The sequence below is a fragment of the Aulostomus chinensis genome, chromosome 5 (assembly GCF_037954235.1).
Source record: "Aulostomus chinensis isolate RoL2024-O1b breed Wild chromosome 5, RoL_Achi_v1.0, whole genome shotgun sequence".
Classification (NCBI taxonomy): domain Eukaryota; kingdom Metazoa; phylum Chordata; class Actinopteri; order Syngnathiformes; family Aulostomidae; genus Aulostomus; species Aulostomus chinensis.
In genome coordinates this window covers 7,862,725-7,885,869 of record NC_141324.1, presented here as the reverse complement: position 1 = coordinate 7,885,869, position 23,145 = coordinate 7,862,725, and the positions used below count along the sequence as shown (strand labels likewise).

The 23,145-nt window shown below is 43.4% G+C and overlaps 1 protein-coding gene across 2 annotated transcripts in view; it reads left to right on the top strand.

Annotated features, from left to right (window-relative positions):
- The first annotated feature begins 3,674 nt into the window (after positions 1 to 3,674).
- The window catches only part of rem2 (RAS (RAD and GEM)-like GTP binding 2), a 41,836-nt gene continuing 22,365 nt past the window's right edge, over positions 3,675 to 23,145 (top strand). Inside the window, exons 1-3 of one of the 2 annotated variants that reach the window (XM_086202858.1) lie at positions 3,675 to 4,160; positions 6,570 to 6,901; positions 10,246 to 10,319. In XM_086202858.1, coding sequence (XP_086058984.1) covers positions 6,571 to 6,901; positions 10,246 to 10,319 — 405 coding nt within the window. In that variant the 5' untranslated portion in view covers positions 3,675 to 4,160; position 6,570. Of the gene's footprint in view, positions 4,161 to 6,564; positions 6,902 to 10,245; positions 10,320 to 23,145 lie in introns of both variants that reach the window. The other variant, XM_086202857.1, reaches the window with a different exon arrangement.

The window sequence follows — 23,145 nt, the reverse complement described above, 5'->3', positions numbered from 1 at the left end:
CCTGAGAACAATTAAAACCTTCATTTTTCACTGATGGATGGTTCTTCATCTTCTACTCTGCTTGTCAAGGTCAGTTTAATGTTGCCTCCACTGCCATGGCCTGCTCGCATTATGTATCCTACGTTATTCAGTGTAAAGAAGTTCATGGAAACACACCTTGCGCACATTTCCTTTTTTTTGGCAATATATCCACAGTTCACATAAAATTCACATGACAATGAAACATAAACACCATCTATGAACACCATGAAAATGATTTTAAGAGAGCAAATTACAACATAAGCATTTGGTGAAGAATGGCAAACTATGACAAAAATGACATGACACAGTTAAATACAGCAGTCATCCTTGTGTCCATGCAGCCACTTCAATCAGTTCTTAGCACAGGTAGTGTGTTTGTCAGGGCGGCCCGGTAGAGCAGTGGTCAGCACTGTCGCCTCCCAGCAAGAAGGTTGTGGGTGGAGCCCCGGCTGGAGCACGGGGTCTTTCTGTGTGAGTCTGCATGTTCTCCCTGTTCCTGCTGGGTTCTCTCTGGTACTCCAGCTTCCTCCACAGTCCAAAGACATCAAGAGGGACCAGGTTAATCCAGACTCTAAATTGACCGTAGGCGTGGCTGTGAGAGCCAATGGTTGTCTGTCTGTATGTGTTGGCTCTGTGATGGACTGTCCAGAGAGAACCCCGCCTCTCGCCTGAGGCCGCTGGGATAGGCTCCAGCCCCCCCCCCCCCCCCCCCCCCCCCCCCCCATGATGCTTAACAGGATAAGCGGTAAAAAATGGATGAATGGATGGATGGATGGACACAGATTGCCCGATCACATTGAGGATGAGAATCCTCTTCGTCCTGATGGTTGTTGTCCTTGACTTTGACTTGTCCAGCTAATGCATTTTGGGTGAATGTTCTTCTAACATCCAAGCATGGTTCTCAATTCTCGAAAATGTTCTAGCTTACTGAAACTAGTCAAGAGAGATATTGTCCCGCAACTTCTCATTTGAAAAAAGCTTAAACCAACTGCAGTACTCTGCTTCAAAATCATAGCTCCAGTGAGCTGACACCCCAGGAGAAGAGAGGAGCATGGGAGTTCAGGTGTAGCGTCAGCAGCAGAGCTGATGCAGCCTGTTTGTAGCAGGTGTAGCCGCTCCACTTGCCTTAATTAATTCCCCTAGAAGGATTTCTCCAGCCCTTCGGAATAATGACACTTGTGGCCGTGAACTGCCTGAATTTATCACTGTTTGTTGTTTGTTGGTGTATTGTTGAATGTGTCTTCACATTTTGGCTTGGCTAATTGAGTGTACTTTTAAACCCATCATCTAATACAGAGGGAGACGACAGACGAGTACCATTTTAATATCTCCGTCCTCAGAGTTGGTGTGATGTCCTCTGATGCTTGATTTATTTCCTATCAAAAATTTTAGATATGACAGTTGCACCTGAGAGACCCAGCATAGCTTTTTCAAAGAAACTCACTGATTAATAATGGATTCTGCAACCTCCATGGAGTATGGAGGCATAGAATAGGACAGTTTAAGAGAGCAGAATGTCAACATTATAGTGAGAAGGCTCCCAGTGTAAGAGCAAAAACATTACTGCAATCTACAGTGAGGGCGACGTGAGACGTGACCAAGGCTTCGGAGAGCTGATGTCATTTGTCTCTTTTTTGACAGATATGATCTCAAACCATGATGATTTCAGTCCAACGGGAGTTTTGTAGAATAACCGACCCACTGAAGTTTGCAGCGACTAGACTGCGACTAGACAGTCCCAGCATTCAGCTTTGATAACTGAGAAGCACAGCGGAGCAGGACGCTCAGACACATTCCTCCCCGGCTTCACGGATTCTATTTTGCAGCCTGCAGTGTTGATGAAGCCTGGGTGATTTGTTTCCATTTCACTTCATCATCCGATCTGACCTCTCACTCCATTTGTTTTCTATGATGAGCGTTGCTGTTACCAGTCCCAACATTTGACGACACTGCCTGCAAACCGAGCAGGGAGAAGGTTGAATGACTGTGACATAAGCATAGATAAATGATAAATTAACCATATTCAGCTTTCAGGGCTGCACGTCACGTTAAACCGCTACAGTGACGATGGCTATTACTTATTGAAGGAATAGTTATTCACCCGTGTAAGACTCTTCTCATCAGCGTCAACCTGCTGGTTGTAGGCAGCTAGCAAGGCAAGTAGCTGACATGCTAGTTGAATCAAAAACAGACACACATCAGCAAATCATCCAGAAATTTACCATCAGCTCATCATCACCATCATATTGCATCATATAAAATGGTGGCTCATAAGTGAACTCTGAATTAAGCCGCCCCACTAAGTTTGTTCATCAAATTCAACCATTTTATATTTCATTAGCATGTGAAATATCCTAATAAATCAATCTTTGAGTGAAACTGCTCCAGAAAGTTTGCCGATCAAACCAAGTTACTGCAACCTGGTGGAATAACGTGGTTCACTAAATGTCTTTACTCCACTTGCCAGTTGTGCTGGTGGGTGTTTAAGTCCATCTATCCACTCTATATTTGACAAGCAAAGCCAAAACAGGGGCGCGATGCTGTCACAGTATTACCTTGAACTCCAAATTAAGAGATGTTCCCCTTGAAAGAAACTAATTTATTTCCAATTTTTTTTTTCCTAAAGCAGAAGGGAGCCACTGAAGAGGGGGTTGCTGATCTCCCCATCAACATGTTTCCTCTTGGTCTGGTCATCAAACACCGCAGTTTTAACTTCCAGCCCTATGCTGGTGACACACAGCTCAATCTCAACACCAAACCATCCACTCTGTTTACCGAAGCCCTCCACCTTAGACAACTGTCACCCCTGCCCCTCACTGTCTCTCCGGCTGACTCTGTAATATAAAGCATGCTTGGGTCTCTTGAAAGGTGTTGTATAAATAGAAATAATGCTGATTGGTTGACAGCTAGTGTGACAGGTGACAATTTTCATGGCAGATAGTAACATAAATCAAATGCTTCCTTGACATTTCTAAAACTGAGCCACTCATGTTGTTTCTGGTTGTTACTTTCAGAAACCAATGTGCTCGGTGGTCTAACTATTCTCATTTCAAGTCCACGCATCAGGTGCTGCATGGAATAAAAATACTAGATATGAAAGTTGAGTACTTTTCAGTCAACATCCAAAATTCAAATCAGAAGCAGTTTTGGCGTGCACCAGCTTTCTTCGGAATGTTCTGGTTATTGATCTCTGAGTAGAGATTATTTGTTTACTGTTGACAGTGGAACCTACGTCTTCATTTCCACTTGGAACCACATATTTGACCTCAATAATAATAACGAGTGTGTCGAGCAAACATAATCGGGTCTTAGCCTCGGAGTACCTCCGGGCTCAGGCCCTAATAATAATGTCCTGTGCTGGACAAAGTGCACTCTGTTTGTCGTCATAACCAGCTGGGATTTTAGAGATAATATAGTTACTATTCTCAACAACACCTTCTCTCTGGCTCCCTCTCGCGGTCGATTGCAGAATAGACGCCGATTTAACACCGTCCAACCTGAAATGCACCGGGGACTGGCCAGAAACGGTGTGCGACTCATGCGTCTGAAACAATATTTACGCTGAACGAAGTAGGCTCACTCTCTTCACATCCACCCCCCCCCCCCCCAATCCTCCGCCTATCTCATGGGAAGAGAAGACACACTCTGAAGGAGAGAGAGACAGTGAGAGAGAGAGAGAGAGAGAGAGAGAGAGAGAGAGCGGTACAAGTGAAGTATTAACTGGAGGTAGAGAGGAGGAAGACGTGTAGTCGCTGCTGGACTGGAGGGGGGGATGTGTTGTGGTGCTGACGGCTTTCGCTCGTCTCTCTCCAACATCTACTGGACTCAAAACGGAGCGGCAAGTGTAACCTTCCTCTTTTCCTCCATCCTCCAGTCTACAGCCACCTATCCTACATTTCCATGCTCCGCGCCTCTCCTTTCAAAGCACCAGCAGGGGATATTACGCGCAAGAGACAGAAAAATAACATCATGGTACAAGAGATCCGGGGCGCCTCTGTTGTGCGCTGTATGTTGCTGCCGTTGTGAGTGGGATCCCGGTGTCCTGCAGCGAGCACACATGACTTGAACCGGGTGACACAGGCGGCTGCAACTACAACACGAGTATCAGAGAAGACTTCTAGAAATCCATGGCTGACCAGGTAAGGTAGCCCCTATTTTCTCTATCTTCCCTCCACCTTATGAGCTCTGCACAATGCCCAGCGCGCGCGCGCGCGCACACACACACACACACACACACACACACACACACACACACACACACACAATAATCTTATTTGGAGAATGGCGCGAGATCGGTGTTGTGTCTACACACCACTACTGCTGGCGCGGTTTGTCTGTGTGTGAGGGAATTCATTTGATAGTGGAGCCACTGTGAATTTTAAAAGAAAGACACTCAGTATTGTAATTATTTTTTAAATGTATTTTCTAACGTATTTTCTGACCCTTGGTGGTCGATTTCGAGAGTTTTGGTGTGATCCTCGATCAGCATGTCGACGGTGGAACAGGGTTCCTTGAAGGCTGTGGCTTGGAGGGGAGCAGCAGTGGAATCGGGCTGAGACGCAGGACACTGCTTGTTGTGTATTAATTTTGTATTGTGCACCGTTGTTTGCCCTAGTTTTTTCGACAGCCTGGCGAAAGAAGGAGATTAACCCCTGCCACACTAGCTCAGCCCGCGCTCAGAGTTTCCTGTCACTGCATTTTGGGCTCCCCTGAATGTTACGGACAAGAGAGGCCATGCTTAACTGATTGGCTCTTTCAATTAACCTAATTGAGCTCCCTCAGTGCGCCCCTGTGAGGGATCTCCCACAACAACAGCTACAACAACAACTATTGAGCTCGACCCTACTCATTCCATGTTTGTATGCTAGTAAATTCATGTACTATCCTATACGCTTACAGTATTACACTGTTCAGTGACGGTGCTGAACTTCAGTCAGACTCAATTCACAGATTTATTTTATTAATACAGCCCAAAATTACAAATCACATTTTACTTTAATGGGCTTTACAATCTGCACAAGGTATCTTCTGCCCTCCGCTCAGGTATATTTTACTAGCTATACTACTGCAACGATGTACTTTACTACACTACACTGCTACTTTAACTCCATAGTATTAAACATTACCTAACATACTCTATGTTGACTTGTGTGCTCTGTTGTACGCATGAGAACGAGAATCTTTACCAACTTTATTGTATGAAGCTAACTGTACTTAACTAAACTAAAAATAGACCTGCTGTAACTATTCTATACCACAAAACACTGTACACATAAATGTCATTGTTTTGTACATATAATGTTCATATATACATATATATATGTGTATATATATACATATATATGTATATATATGTGTATATATATACATATATATGTATATATATGTATATATGGAGAGAGAGCACATCAGCTGGATGGAGGACAGTTGCCACTCTCACTCTCATGACACAAGAACAGTTTAATCGGTGATCTTACGAGTTAATTTCCGTTTTATCGGGACTACGAGTGAGCGAGTGTGTGACTGTCTTGGGCTTGATATCCACCAGTCCTGTACTGGTGTGTGCTCTTCTGTGTTTTCCTGATTGCACGTCACATACACATGACTGCGTAATACATATTGTGATATAAATGAATAAATCCCTCTGTTACTGTCCATATATTCTTGTGTACAGTGATGACACAAGTGTCGTGCATCCATCTACGTTACAGGCATAGTCTATTGAGGTAATCTACATGAACAGGCTTTGCTTCAGCCCTGCCATTGTTCTGAGGAGTTGATCCCATTCATTTCAATTTGAAGTACCTTTACTTTGTTTTGGTAATGAAATGGATTGCACAATATTCCCTGCTATTGTTTGTGTACCCTTTAATAAAGTGCCAATACTGTACTTAGCTTAGCCACGGGCAGACGCTGGGCCACGGGCACCCAGGGGTTCTGCTGGAGCAAGATTAATTGCTGTATTAATATTGATGAGGGTCTTCTCTACCTGACCCGCTGTGGCTGCAAACACACTCTACTCTGTCAGCCGAACGACCGCTCTGCAGGAAAACACTGACAGTATTCTTTTTTACACAACTGTAGGGAAAGAGATAGAGACGTTTTGTTTCAGGCTGCAGTCACTATGTTTAGTTTATAGCCACCTGACCACACCTTTGCTCTCATTCTACACACAGCCTCCTTTCTTCAGTCCGTCTCATGTTGTTTCTCTCTCCCTTGTTTATATCTATGTCCTTATCAACCTGCTGTCTTCCTGCATCCTTTATCCCCTGTGCCAGCCCACCCTCCTCCTCCTCCTCTCTGAGGTTTTCCTTTGACATGCCTGGTGTCTTCCTCAGCATCTTTCTCCCTGCCACTTATCTGTCTCACCTCCATTGTTAGTGCCTCCCTTCCCCCACTCTCCCAGATAACATTTATCAGCATAGACTTTGTTACAGGTTGAGCTGCTGACTGTTTGGACTTTTTGATGTCTTAACTCTTTAGGTGTGGCCAGTGGCCCATTTCACACGTATCTGTTTTTCATCTGTCTCAATTTCATCCCAGTACAGTATGTTTCTCACCACGGTGCCCCCCCTCCGCCGAGGAAGCACACCCCTGCCTGTCAAGCACCAGCTGCGGAGGGAAGAGGCTGTATCTGATGACTGCGATTGGATCCCGGGCTTGGAGGAGCCTGCCACGTTACCTATCAGTGGCACAGCGGTGCCTCGAGATGAATCCTTCAGCCAATCTGTAGCCACCCAACCGGGTTTTCACAGTCACGGCGGGGCATTGAGAATAGTGCTCCTGGGACAGAATGGCGTGGGCAAGTCGTCGCTGGCCTTATCACTGGCTGGGCAGTCGGATAGATCCCTCTCTATAGACTCTGAGACCCAAGCATGTGGTAATGTGGGGTTGGCTGGGTATTTTTGGAGAATCAGACACCTTTTCCCGTCATGTTCTTCTTGGAATTCTTGGAAGAATTTTGCATCTTTTTTCTCATTTAACCTCAAAGAACAATTCACTCAAGCCTTGATCAAAGTCAAAGAAACCGAATAGTTTGTAGAATTACATTTTCACTTTCTTGCTGAGGGTGAGAGATGAAGACCCCTACCACATCCACATGTGGCACATCCACACGTGAGGCCACCATGAGCAGCCAGTTAACAGCCAGTCTTATAAGGCTAATAGAGAAAAACTGGGCTGGACTCTTTAAAAAAAACAAAACCACTTTCCGCTGTAGTATAAAAATACCAGGCTGCTATTTTGTGTGGGACTAAGTTCTTTTCTTAACAAGGCCCACATCCTTTCAATCTGCAGAGACACTGGGCGGGAGCCAGGCTACATGTTTCCCGTCCTCATCCTGAGTTCAGCTTCTGTTCATATAATATCAAATCATTTTAATATAAAGATGATTCTTTCCTGACTGCTAGTTTGTAGAATATGTTTTCTTGACATTTTGTGAAATATGCTTTTGGGCTGAGAGTAAAACACACAGAAGTACACACACCTGGAGTTTCTGTAGTTCGGATGCTACCACTAGCAGCCAGTTCACTAATGTTATCAAAAAAATAATTGAGGAAAGTGGTCCACAGAGCTTGACTGCATCCAGGAACAGAATCATCATCACTAAGACTCACTGATGTGTCCATATGCCAGGGTGCTCTTTTACATGGGGTTCAGTCTTTTTGGGGGGAGGGGCAGGAACCACTTTCACTCAGTTTTTAGCAACTTGAGCCACAGCCAGGCTACCTGTTTCCCCCTGTTTCCTGTCCTTTCATATAAAGATATGGATCGTCTTGTCTGACTTTCAGCTATAAAGTGAAAAAGTACCTTCTCCTTCAAGGTTTCCATTTGGGTCATTTCCCCTTTAATAGCTGCTAAAAGCAGCCTTGAGCTCCTTGTTCCACTGGAGTGGCCTTTGTCAGTTTCAACTCTCACCATTAATTGCTCCTCAACCACCCAACCATCGAATCAATCACTCACTGTCAGTGCCTCTGCATGAAACCGTCCTGCCCCGGGATCACACCATAGAGTATCCATCACTCCCATATAGTGAGCACTTCATGCATCATGAAGGACAGAAATGGCGCCTTTCCACAAGGCATGTACACATATTCGTGATTTAGCTCTCGTTCGGAACAAGCAGCAATCACTGTGTGAGTTACCCTGCTATACTGCGGTGTGTAAATTAAGACACAGTTTTCAACGCCTATTTGATTAACCCTTAGAGGAAGATTCTCTACCACCATGTATGCTCCAAGAGCGGAATAACACCTCGCTAATCAATACAATGTTGCAATCCTCACCAAGTCATTACCAGCGAAGGACAGCATGGATTCTCACCAGGAGATCTGTGACACTCATACCTTTAAATAGAAATGCCATTCTGTGGGGTTTCCAGTATTTTCTATTTGTGAGGCTTCATTTATGTAAGTTGCCATGTAATTAGAGCTTATGATTGGAAGCCTGTGGTTCTCGTGCTACAGCAGGGGTGTAACCTTGTTGAAAGTTGGTCTCTCCATGTGGGTCTTAAGCGCTGTGTCAAAGTCAACTGGACTGATGTTTGAGAGGTGAAATATCTTCAGGCAAAAGGAAACAGTCCAGTCGACTACGACGCAGCACTTGAGAGAGACCTGGAGGCCGGCGAGCCTTCACCAACAAAAGCCAGTGGGATGTTTTAAATCATTGATAGGAAAAAAGGCTCTTTGGCAAACAAATGTTTATGATACTTACACATTTTGTTCGTAATGATAAAATTCTCAAATAAAGACCAGTTTTCAGATTTTTAAAGTGTAAATATAATCCACAGCGAGTTGTAACATGCTGGAATCACTTCCATGGCAACAAAAGCGTGCACTTTTCCTCCTGTCAGCTGATCACGTTTGTAGTCTCATTGAGCAACTTGTTAACGATCAGTGTTCATTCGTGAGTGGTCTGACTGAGCCGAGCCATTTCCACATGGAGCCAGTGTAAACCACTGACCTGAAGGCTAGTATTTCATCAGAAACCTCTTCAAAAATCCCATAACGTTTCAGATGCCGCTATATTGTAACTGGCTTTTAGCTCCAATTCCTTCATACATTCGTGACACCTTTAATAAGGTGAGGGGGGAAAAGGCTGTGGCTGTCTAAAATTCCTGTTCAACTCTTCATGGCTGAATTACTTTCTTTTGGATTGTCATGTGAAATGCAGTTGAATGTAGGCTTTGACGTAGAAGTAAAATTCCTGTTCACGGTGCATGTCACTCATGTCATGACATGTCATTGTAGGGTAAACACAGGTATGATTAATAACATTATAGTGCTATTGTGCGTCTTGGCTCAGTGGAACAGCTGGAACACACTAAATAGGATTGGACAATAATACATTTTTCATTTGATGGAATTGAGTCCAAAATAGGATTTTGATGTCAGACATCATCCAACATCAGAATAATAATTTAATGAAATGTCTGTCATTAGAATGCAAAGTCTTTTTGACAGTAAATTGATGTCTGATGCCAGCTGGAAAATGAGACACACAGAAAAATGTTTTCCCTCCAACTGGTCGTATTCTGTGTTTCGCCATTGACCAGCAATCTCATGAAAAGACCTAAACCAATAATAAAATCACAGTAACAGCTGTTGTCTGTGAAACTAAAGCTTCCTTATCCAAACCGAAGACAAACAAAAAAGAGTCTGAATGCTTGAACTCACACTGGATGGTTTCGCTTCATGACCGTGACCACTGGTCGACTCAGTCCCACGTACCATCATACCAACATTCATCCTCAAACCTCGAGCTCTTCTGTTCGAGAGATGTTTGATGTGCAGTGAAGTGAGAAAGAGAAGCAAATGTCAGTAAATATCATGGATAGAATCAGGGAGTTTCCCTCGTTCCGATACTTCCATGATATTAACAGCAGTATCACGACACAGTGGTTCTGCACATGAATGAATCAGCATATAAAACCAAGTGTTTTCATAAAAATGTCAATATCTTGTGTACCAAAAGAGAAAAAAATCGCGATGTACTGAGGAGGGGTAACATTCTCATCATGTCAGCTCGCTAAAACCCAGTTTTAAAGTTCTTTAGCAGTTGAGACATTTTTGACTAGCAAAATGTCAATGCTACATGTATTTTAGTGTTATTGTTAATTCTTGATAATCTTAGTCAACAATACATTACCTTTGCATTTTTGTATTGCTTGTCTATGTAATCACACCTGTGGCTGTGTTCTCGAACTGTCATCGTCCTTGCTTACAGGTGAAGGCTACGAGTGCACGGTGACAGTTGATGATGAGGACAGCAAAGTCATCATTTTTGACAACTGGAAACAGGTGAGTTCTCAACTTCTCACTTCAGCCGCGGTGGCTCATTGACTTCTTGTCTTTTTCTGCTCCGTTGAACTCTTTCACCTTGGCTTGTGTGGATTTGACAACATTTTGGGAGTCTGACTAAACCTGAAATCATACAAAGGCAATCTTTTTGACGTCAGAAAAATACACCTAGCCTACATAGTTGTGGATCGATTTGCTTGTGTGGATAGGCTACCGGCTGCACGGTGGTGCAGTGGTCAGCACTGTGGCCTCACAGCAAGAAGGTTCCGAGTTTGAGTCCCAGCTCGGGCACAGGATCTTTCTGTGTGAGTCTCCATGTTCTCCCTGTTCCTGTGTGGGTTCTCTCTGGGTACTCCGGCTTCCTCCCACAGTCCAAAGACATGCAATTTGGGGACGAGGCTGATTGATACTCTAAATTGACCGTAGGTGTGATTGTGACTGTGAATGGTTGTCTGTCTCTCTATGTTGGCCCTGCGATGGACTGGCGACCTGTCCAGGGTGAACCCCGCCTCTCGCCCATAGACGCTTGGATAGGCTCCAGCCCCCCCCGCGACCCTTAACAGGAATAAGCGGAATAGGCAACCCCAAATTGGCCTAGCAGCTCTGCATGTTTCTGAGTTGAACAGCGCGCAGTCAAGGCGGTATCATCATTGCAGGTGCTTCAGCAAGTCATCTCATTCTTGGTCCGACTAGAGAAATGTACTGTGATGTAAAGTTGTCAAACTGTCAAGCCCTTTTCTTGCAAGCCCGTTTTGTACATGATGTCAAAAGCCAGCCAGCTGGTATGCCCCCTTACAACTCCTGAGGTGGACATACTTCCCTAGTTAAAGAGTTCTACCCTGCCTTTTGTCAAATGGGACAGTGACAGTAGCACAATTAAATAACCTCAACAAGCCATAAAAACTATGCATGCAAACTCATGAACCGATCTTGTCTCCTATTGCACTGAAGAAAAGATTTCTTTTGTCTAGTGTGTAAATTGTGTCTGCATCTGAGAACGAAGGCAAAATGTGCTGATCTGATCCATCATCAACCTTTTTAGCCGAACCACATGAAAGAGTTAATAGGAGCCTGTGGCATTGTTTGAAAACTGAGAAAAAAACAGGGAGAAAGAACAGATTGTTAAATGCTCCTTATGACACAGAGAACATTATGCAAAGTCAAAGAGCATGCAGTCATTAATGCCTATTAATAAAGGGGTAGAGCACTGTAATTAGTGTGCAGGGTGGTTCATCCCTGATGAATCCCATTCCAGATGTCCACTTGGTCTTCAGGGGCTTCTCCCTTAAGGTTAAATTATTCACACACTGCTACATTTAGCTCTGGGAACTCCGATGAAAGCAAGCCTCTGTAAGTGTTCCCTCGCTCTCTCACCCTTAATTTTGTTGTCTTTCTGTCCTGTGGCTGTTATCATGTCCAAGTCTTCTCGTTCATTCACACATGCTGCTGATATTTGTGGTCACCTCCCCCCACTGGCCCTTTTCTGCTGTGGTTAAATTTCGTTGAGAGTTAATTACATTTGTTTTTCTGTGCGTGTTAATACAAGGCTAGGGTATTAAGGCTGAAGCAACAGACGCAGGCCAGCAGGAAGCTTGGAATATCTCCAGGGCCGTCATCAGTGGGGGGGCAGGGACTGGAAGGCATCCCAAATCATCTGCTAGTTCATGCTCATATTTATATGCTGTTTTCTGGTGATTCCTCTCGATCAGGGATATGAACAATCTATACACACATGCACACACATACACACACATGCAATCAGACAGATGTGACACAGCAGCCTTACACGTGTCATAGCCTTGAGGACACTTGGGCCTCCCAGTCCCAAGTGGCAGGGCTTGTGGCATGCCGGAAGCTGCTTGTGTGCTCCATGGGGCACCCCAACCTACACCAAAGTTACCATAGCAACATGCGCACGTGCGCACACACACACACACACACACACACACACACACACACACACACACACACACACACACACACACACACACTTGTGAACAGACATACTGTACAAGCTGACTCAATCACTCACTCATGCATGAGATCATGCTAGAACAGTCAACATCCAACTCAGCTTGGCTATGGGGGTTTGTCTATTCTCCAGCCAGCCTAAGCAGTGCCTCATCATTCCCCTGCAACAAAAACTGCCAAAAAGACCAAAAGCTGTTACATTCACACTCAGCGATTGTTCCCTCAAGTCATCTCTTGGTCTGAGTTGTAGCTGATTGACATATGAAGGTCCACGGCAACTAGAACTGTAATCCTCCCAACTGCAGCACAGGGAAGTGGTGCACAGCAAGCTGGGGGGCAATCACCTCAAATTATGTGTATGTGCTGACAGATGTGTGTGCATACGTGGTCAAATGTGTAAAACACATCAGCATACATGAACAGAAGGTTGAGAGCCTGCTCAGTCAGATGCTGGGACACTGTGAGTGTTTTTCTACGTCACGGGGGTAGGACGGTTTAAATAAGTCATCTATGATCCCAAAATAGAAGTGCTGGCACACTTGGCCTTGACCTACCCATAGTGTCCTCTGCATTTAGAGAGTTTTATCGTGTGATGTTGCTCTTTAGCAGCCAATCATATTCAGTAAGCTATTTAAAGGATCAAGAGGGAGATTGAGGTCAGTGAGGACCAGAGGGGTCCTCTCCCCATTTTACCCTACTTTGCATTTGTGTTTTCCGAGTTTGTGTATTTGAATTTTTGTCAAGCTAAAGTCAGTCTAGGTGTTGTCATTATTCTTTGATGGCTGTAAAATTAAAATATTTATTCAGGACTACCAAAAGGTGCCACCTGAGGCCAGGAAAAATATAGGCCAGTGATGTTTATATGTGCTAAAAAGAGTAAGGAGAATTCATTTCTGCCCTGGAGGACTGGATTGGATTGTTCAAAGCGATTTACAGAGAAAGACCAGAATCAAATTTAGAGGAAGACAACTGCTGCTTGACCACTTGTTTCACTCAATAATGAGTGAAAATAAACATCGTTCCATCACCAAGAGCATAAAGACGGAACTGATTTTGGCATTAAGAGTTGTGCTTTAAGTGTCCGGGGAGCTCTTTCCCTGGCCATTATTCTCCTTCCTGTTTTGTTCTCTGCAGCCTTATGAGACTTGTCCTGGACTATTTACAGTTTCTCATTTCTTTCCCTAATTCACATAAGCTATTATACCTCATCAGTTTTGTTTGTTTTAGTCTCCGCCGGGAGTTACGGCTCCTTTGAAACCGAATCAAGAGATAGAGAAGCTTTGTTGAAATGTCAGCTGCAACATCGTGGGAGATAAATCATGTGTTCTTTCCACTAAGGGCACAGTTTCAAACCCCTGGACTGTCATAAAAAAGGACAGTGGAGAAAGTGAGAACCCCCCCCTGAAATTTCAGTTAATGTGGCCTTGAGCCTGGCACTTAACTTCTGCCTGCTACCGCTGCTCAATAGACCGATGCAGGGATGATGGATTTTTGTTGGCAACCCAGAAGTTAGTGTTGTCGAGGCAAACAGAGGTTTATGAGGCTGACACATTTTGTTTAGCGAGACAATCTTCAAAAATGCACGTTATTTTTGATTTTCATAAATGTGTAAATGCATTTGCTAAACGACTAATGTAATGTTATGGCGTGAACTAACTACGGTGACTTCACGCTTTGTTTGTTGTAGGACTGATGACTTTTATGTCCACTCTGTCAAACTCTGTAGTGTATGTAGGGTCACTGTGTGTGTGTGTGTGTGTGTGTGTGTGTGTGTGTGTGTGTGTGTGTGTGTGCGTGCGTGCGTGCGTGCGTGTGTGTGTGTGTGACTGACAAAGGCGTGTCTGGGGAAAACTCCATTGGTGGCAACTTGGACACCAAAAGATCCCTTGTTCTCCTTCTTTATATGAAATGTAGAGAAAGCACTACAATTACATTGCCAAGTAAGGTTGTTTTCACAGAGTCACTGAGATTAATGTGGTAATGTAAATTAATAGATTTGGTATTTGGACAGGGACTAAATCGAATTCCATCCACTGGAAAGCTGAAGTCCATGGGCCCTGCCATTTGTTATAATTTCACCCAATACATTGAAACGTGAAAGCTAAACTAGTAGAAAAAATTGACTTATGACGTAATGAATCCCCTAATTGAGGGCACAAATTAGTCAAAATAAAAGTGCTTGAGCACATAGGCTCAAAAAACTACTACAACCTATTTGCAACAATTCAAATTCTCAGCTTCTCTTCGCATTAATATTGAATGGTCCATGTCTCAAGTTACTAATCTGACCAAAGCAGAAAAGGAAATCTTAAGAACAGATGTCTGCTGGATATAACAGAATACAGATGTAGTACAAATAAGCTTCTTTTTTTTTATCATGCCCAATCAAGTTCCAGAATAGTAGAGCTTGATAGTTCCAGCAGTGTCATTTAGAATTGCTTTGCTATGATCATCAATAGGTCAGTACTTCTATTTACATACATTTTAATCTGTTCAGGTCTTTTATTTACCCTCAGCTACATAGCAACAGCAAGGAGATGTATTTATAGGTATGTTTGCATGTAGTGTAATGTATGTATGTTTCTGTTGTTTTTGGAGTTAGAAGCTCCCAGAACCAGTTAAGAAAATCCCCTTTGTCCTAGAACCTATTCTTGATTTGTGGCTTGACCGGAGATCTCACGCTGAAGGACCATAATCCCTAAGTGTTCATAATAGATCATATTGATATGACTGTCATGTTCTCATGACATCATGCTTGATAATGTTATACTGATGTTCCTGACTGCAACTTGTAGAAACAAGCCTGTTTTTTTCTTTGTATTGCAGCTAGCACACACCTTAAGCAACAGCTACACTGAAGTGCTTTGAAAGCAAAGAAGACCTATGCTTATAGTACTTTGCTTGCAGTAAGACTTGAGATCATTTCACATCTCTGTTGAAACTAATAAAGAAGTCTATATCATTTGTAAGAAGTACCTTGCTTTAATATCGTGACAGCAAAGATTCCTAACTCCTCCAAGGTTGTGCAGTTCTCAACAGGCAGGTGGAATTCACCAGAGCACCTGCACTGAGCTGCTCTCCACAGCAGTGATGATGTCTTTCTGCTCGAATGTGTGGTGCTGTTACAGATGAGCATTTCGTATCAAGGAATTCCCATAAACACCCTCTCACAAATTGGACACATTTTTCAACAGAAGCTGACATGGTTCAGATGTATTAACCCAGTCTGGTTTACTGACACAGTGCTTAGTGGTCAACACACACGAAATATTTCAAAACATAATGCCATATGCAGACCTCATGTCAAACTGACATGGAAATTGTGGAGAGAGATTATCAAATGTTTTACCAATAATGCTTTGTTGTGTCCTGAAGGGAAATCCTCTTTTATCCTCCCTCCACAGGGAGGTCAAAGGTCAAGAAAGCAGTATCCTTGAAACCAGCAGGGATTCTGGGATTTGCTAATGGACACTTCAGTAGGATAGAAGCATATTAGAGCTTGAATCTGGGTCATGCAGGGACGCTCATTACCACCCCTGTGTATGTTTTCTTTCCTATGTGTCGGGTGGTTTGTGTGTGTGTGTGTATAGTCTCCACGGTGGGCTGCCTGTGCTGTGTGTTCAGTGAGCGATGGTGGGGGTCATTTTTGCTTAGCTTAAGCAATGCTTCTGTTGGTTCATGTGTGTGCCTTGCCAGTGCAGGCCAGATGGCCTCTAGTAATATATTTCCTAAGGGAAACATCTCTGTACAGCAGTAGGTAGCAGGGAGAAAAAAGTAAACACACTAACTCAGCATTCCATCTGCACTAAGCTTTGTCATCCTATTATCAGATTTTGACCGAGCTGGCAGAGGACGGGGCTCGTCTTCTGCTGTCTCACGTCTTTGTCTTCTCCAGCCTTTTCATGTCTTTCTTCCATTTACCTTCCCTGTTACTGTTGCTTCTTTATCGATCTGCCTGCTCTTCATTTTGCTCTGACAAGCACTCAGACAGACAGATAGAACACCAGAGAAATGGGCAGACGTGAGCAAAGTGCATATGTTTGCTTCTGAACAAGCAAAATGGCTGCAGGATCATCTGTGTATTTATCTGTGCATGTTTGGGTAAGCAGGTGGCGATGTATCTGACCTTTTGTTTCCATGTGAAGACTGTAAGCTGCTTTGTTCTTTGTGTATGTATATCAAATGACTTATGAACCAATAGATGGCAAGTTCAGGCTCTTTGTTCCTGACAGTACGTATGTTAGATAATGAGGAATGCACACAAAGACACATGCTCAAAATAGGGTCAAATGCTGTGTTGTTGCTTTGTTTTTGTTTGTTTTTTGCCTTTTTCTTGAAGGAATAGTAGTTGGAGTGCCATCAAATCACAGTGTGTCATGCAAATGATGTCAGATAAGTGAGTCGCTGTCCTCATCGTTAATAGCTGCTGAGGCGGTGTCTGGTTCTCAGGTGTGTGTGCTTGTGTATGCTGCTGATATGCTTTTGTGTACTGTTTTTAAATCACATTTTTATTTTCATTGAACACAAAAATATATCCTGCTTTGCCCCATCCTCTATTTAGCAATCACAGTGCAGCAGGAATTATTTCAGCCTGAACAAAACATATGAAAGTCATTTCCATATAAGTGCTATATTAACAGCTAAATCCACTTTTTTCCACCATAACCTCACTGAAAGCTTTTACAATCCAGCTGCAGCTTCTCTCTCACCTACTGTACAGGCGGGCTTAAAGCATAATCTTTTTTTTTTTAAAAAGATAGAGCATCAATAGAAGACATGTAGTGTTGCATAAAAATAGTTACAATCCATGCTTTGTATCAGGGTTTATTATATGACTCTATGTTGTCTGCATCTGCACCAGAAACCGGAAGTTGTGGGGAAAAGCATTCTTAAAAATCCCAGTTTGTGAAAGAGCAGTCCTTCTCTACTGTGAGCCTTCCATTTTGAGAGCGACGTTTATCACCGTGTTTGAACGCCTGAACAATTGTCCCCCTCGACGGAACAGACTGCAGCAGCAGCAACCAAGATTTCAGCATGGCTGGTTGCTTATTGCTGGCATATTTTGGCATAATCGTCATTGCATTGCAAAAGTAATCATAATCATAATAATAATATTTCATTTATAGAGGGCTTCTCAAGGAACTAAAAAAGCTTTACATAAATTAAACAAAGAACAAAGGCCTAAAACAGGAATACAATTATGGTCAGAGACAGGCAAAACAAGCATACGAATGTGGAATGATGATCATAAATGAATAATATTCCCCAGGGAGAGGGAGAAGGCTCTGTCACCCAGTGTTTGGTGCTTGCTCATGGAGCAGGTCAGTGACATAGGAGGCAGACCTGGTAATTGAGGGCTTTGTGGGTGAGCAGAAAGGCCTTGAACTGGATTCACTGATGGACAGGGAGCCAGGAGAGGTTCTGGAGGACATGGTTACAGGACCAAGAGTGAGTTAGCAGGGGACCTGCAGAGTTCTGAATGTGCTGGAATTTATTTTGGAATAAACTCCAGTACATTCATAAATAATCTTCCTAAATAAACTCTGTTGAGTCGTAATAATCCATCCATCCATCCACCCAACCATCCATCCATTTTCTGTACCGCTTATCAGTTAATGGTCGCAGGGGGGGTGGGGGATGGGGGGGCTGCAACCTATCCCAGCTGACACTGGATGAGAGGTGTGGTTCACCCAGGAAGGGTCACCAGTCCATTGCAGGTTCATCCGGAGCAGCAAGGGGCTCAGTACCTTGATCAAGGATACTTTGACGTGGTCACCAGGGGACGTGAGGATCAAACCAGATACCCCTTGGTTGCTATATGGCCACTGTACCTCAGAGCCATGTCGCCCCTTTCTCTAAATAATCCTCCTTAATAAACTACAGTTAAATTCTAAATAAACTCCAGTGTTATGGCTGCATCATTCTCCAAAATAAACAAAACAAACTCCAGCTTACTCCTAGATAAACTCCAGTGTTTTCTCACAAAATCCTCTGTAATGACCAAATAAATTACAGTTTAATCCTAAATAGACTCAAGGGTTATTCCTAAATAACCCTCTTAAATACTCCACTTTATTTAGCAGTAAACACCTCCGGCCTAAATGTTTAACTTCCTAGGAGTGCTACTGCATCTTTTTTCCATCCGTCCATCCATCCATTTCCACCGCTTATCCTGTTAAGGTTCGCAGGGGGATGGAGCCTATCCCAGCTGACATCGGACGAGAGGTTGGGGTTCCAGTCCACGGCAGGGCCAGCACACATAGACAGACAACCATTCACACTCACAGCCACGCCTACTGTCGATTCAGAGTCTGGATTAACCTGGTCCCCTCTTGATGTCTTTGGACTGTGGAGGAAGCTGGAGTACCAGAGAGAACCCAGCAGGAACAGGGAGAACATGGAGACTCACTCAGAAAGACCCCGTGCTCCAGGCAGGGCTCCAACCCTGAAGCTTCTTGCTATGAGGCAACAGTGAGGACCACTGCACCACCGAGCTGCCCATATTTTTTACATTACAATGAATATTTTTGTGGTGTAAAGTATCTCAGTGGTACAATTTTCTACTGACTAAATTTAAGGAATCCTCACTCTAAAGTGTTGGTGGGATGTGCTTATTAATGTATCAATTCTTTAAGCACCAGATATATTGTAATGAAGAGTTACGAATGATGTGAGACAACATCGGCTATTTGAAAGAGACTTTCCATGATGTGGCCCACACCAAAAATTTTCCGTTATTTAAAATTTTACATTATTTATTTTTAATTGCAGGTCTGTGCTGACATTCTCATGTAGATTTGCATACAAATTAGGCTCCAGTATTTCAGCCGTGAGCTTTTATCATCCGAGTAGAATTAGGTTGTCAATCTCAGCCTGAACTGTTGTTACACTACATGGTCACAAAGCATTGCTATGCTGTGTGATATGTCAAGATTTTAGGTACATTTCAGGCAGCAGGCTGCATGGTGGTGCAGTGGACAGCACTGTCGCCTCACAGCAAGAAGGTTCTGGGTTCGAGTCCCGGCTCGGGCACGGCGTCTTTCTGTGTCTGCGTGTTCTCCCTGTGTTTTCTCCGCTACTCCGGCTTCTTCCCACAGTCCAGGCATGCATATGGGGACTAGGCTGATTGGATACTCTAAAATGACTGTGAGTCATTGGTTGTCTGTCTATATGTGTTGGCCCTGTGATGGACTGGCGACCTGTCCAGGGTGAACCCCGCCTCTCGCCTGTAGCCGCTGGGATAGGCTCCACCCCCCCCCCCGTGACCCTTAACAGGAATAAGCTGAAAAAAATGGATTGATGGATGGATGGATTTATTTCAGGCAGCAGTGACAGCAGTAAAAAGGAAGTGGCTAAATGAGACCAAAGAGGCTGTTGATGCACGTCATCGTGCCAAAAACGAAAGAAGCTGGTTGTGGTGAAGTTGACGTCATGTGTGCCGGGTGTGGTTCATCAATGTATATGTTTGATTTGGACTTCAAACTACATACACTAGACTTAAGAAAACATAAAACTGGTGCTCATTTGTGAGGATTATCTTTGGAAACAAAACATGTAAATCTCATATTAAACAATAATCCAACATTCTATGTCAAAATCCCATTAACAGTTGGTTGAGGGAACCAATGGGGATGCTAACGTCTGAGCAAGTTTAAAATGAATACTTCCTGAATGATCAGTCATCCGTTTTTTTATTTTTGAATGATTTGGATATTTTTCTGTGGAGCCCTAGACATTGTGGTAGTTCTTGTTTGAATATGTGTGAATCAGGGGGTAGTTGACAGATGGCCTGCTCTTTGTGAGGGGAGGAGCTGCTTCGTTGAAAGAAAGAATGAGAGCATAGAGAGAGAGAGAGAGGGAGGGAGGGAGAGAGAGTTGGCAATGTCCTGAGTTATTCTACCTTCGTTTGGCACAGTTAATTTGGTCACGTGTTTATTTGGCTTAGGCACCTAATCGATATCAACTCTGTTTGGACTTGTTTGGCTAAAAAGATTAGCATCTTAGTCTCTCCATTTTCTTCTTTCTTTTGTTGTGTCTGTTTTTCCTCGTCCCTTATCGAGACACTGACAGGTGGCGAAGCCAGCTTCCACACCAGTGCCTTCCTCCGCTCCCCTTCTCTCTTCATGGCTTTTCCTGTGCTCCATGGAGCAGAGAGCCAAGGCACTGCCCATGAATTTCCAGCTCCAGGGTCTGATCTGATAGAGCTTGTCCACTTGAGAGGATGTGAATTTTTCAGGCGTTGGAATCTCTTGATGGCACAGATTTACCTCCAGGACTGTGGATGTAGGGCGACGGGGCACATGTAGACAATATGCAGTGCAGGGAGATTTGTTTATCTGGTGGAACACCATAACTTGATATTGATTCTGTCACCAGTGTTGGTGGCCTTAGGGAGTACTACAAATATTACAAATTGTGAGACAAAGTGGATGAGTCTAGATGCCCCTGAAACTGAATTGTAACAATTTTACACAAGCTCATTAGGTCAAGTCAGAGAGGTTTGAGCTTGAGTTTGAGTGTAAAAAGTAAAGACTACAGGAACAAACTGCTTTACTGCATGAAAAACACTTATTGGATATAGGCCTAAAACGATAGCTAGTCTATCTAAAGGATGTAACATAACTACACCAGGCAACATCAGCCTCAGAGAAAACACACATTTGCTCAGGCATGGGTGATACTTGTGTAACTGAGCCCCTACCACTGAATACAATTTAGGACACAGATTTCAAAACTCATATAGATGGGAAGAGATAAGGCCCCCCCCCCCCCATTACTAAATGTGCTTATTTTTGAAAATCCTATTATAAGACCTAAAATTGCAGATTTATTAAAAATGGAAGTTAACCATGCAAATAAGTGTAAAAAAAAATTTTTGATTCCACCGCGCAAGGTTAAAAGTGCTAATTATGAGCAAGGTTTCAATCACGTAATGGTGAAGAGGAGAATTCTCACTGGGAAAGACGAAGAGTTAGGTGTAGGAAACTGGACTTGTGTTTTGGAGTAGAAGACATTTCACCTCGTATCCATGAGGCTTCTTCAATTCTGAAGCAAGGTGAGGAAATCCAGGTATTTAACCACCTCGTCAGCCTGTGAGCCATCTGAATCACAAAGGGTCAGGTGAGTGGCCCGTCAAGAGTCATTTACCCCCACCCCGGGACTGCAGTCATCCGGGTTTTGATGGGGATGGTGGTTAAATCTCCTGGTGAGGGATTTCAAAGGAGCAGTGTATGTGGCTGATAACTGATGCGGTAGACCCCCACCTCTGTTCAGCGAGGGTCTCTCGACATGAACATAGATGGCCTCCTTGACACCTCTCTCAAACCATCTCTCCTCTCTGTCCAGAATGTGGACATTGACATCCTCACATGAATGGCACCTTTCGTTCAGGTGCATGTGCACAGCTGAGTCCTTGACTCTCCTGTGTTGTGCCATGCGTTTGTGGACTGAATGTTTAGTCTCACCAATGTACAGGACATTGATGCTTGTGGTTCTTCCCTGGTTCTTTTCCTTGATTTGACAAAGGTCTAGTTAGGATATCCACAGGTTGTTAGTTGATTCCCCAAGTGGTTAAAAACCTGGATTTTCTCACTTTCCTTCAGAACTGAAGAAGCCTCTTAGATAGGAGGTGAAAGTCCTCTACACAAAAAAGAAGTCCAGTTCCCTACGCCTAACTCTTAGACTACCATGAGCTGGATGACTGAGAACCCTCACCAACTCACTAGGAAAGAGTACTCACCATGCACCCGGTGTTCCAGACACACACACACACACACACACACACACACACACACACACACACACACACACACACACACACACACAGATTCTGTCCTCGAAAGGCAGATGATGACACCAGTTACGACAACACAACTGTAAATTATCCAAATACCTTCAAACACAATAAAACTACAAAACAGGGTGAAATAAAACATCTTGACAAAACACCACCTGGTGTTGAGAAAAGGACAAATTAAATTGATCAAACTACTTCCAAAAATGTGCAGTGTGGCAAGTTTTTTGTCTTTTTTTTTATTCAGGAATATTGCCGATACATACAGTTGAGTACCACAGAAAATAGATCAACCAGCAATGCTCCATTCTTTTCTTCACCAACAGCAACAACAAAAAAGACAATAATGACACACATATTCCTCCTGTCCCCTTGACTTGTCCCACCCATGAGGTTAACTCTCACAACACAGCGATAATAGTTCCCTTTTTATACAGCATACATCAGTCACTAGAGACATCACAAAAATAGTCAGGGACTCAAGGACTATAACCTCAGTACACTTGTAATGAACACTCATAAATTGGCCCTTACAGTTCATATCCAAAACTATGAAAACAGTTAGAAAAACAAACAAAAAAAAGGAGAACACATACTGAGAGTTTATCATGAGGCAGGCATATCCCTCTGTGAAAGGGTGACAAGATCATCTGGTACATGTCTGAATAATGGTTTCCACAGCTCATTGAATATAACTTGGCTACCCTTTGCTCTAGCACAAAGTCTCTCCATTGGCAGTACCCTAAATATTTCCTGGTACCACTGACAAACTGTAGGAGGATAGTCCATGATCCAATTGAAAAGTATGCATTTTCTCGCCAAAAAAACAACAACAATTTTTTGAAGAGCAAATAATGAGAATTGTTAAGAGACAGATTCCTATCAAGCGGATTAAGGAGAAATAGACCTGGAGTTTTTACAATCCTGGTTTTTAAAATCAAATTTACGTCTTTGGTCACTGATGACAGGAATTCAGAAATAGAGGGACACTGCCACATCCAATGTATGTAAGTAAGTACCTGTTTCTATTTTGCATTTCTGACAGAGGGGAGTGGTTAGAGT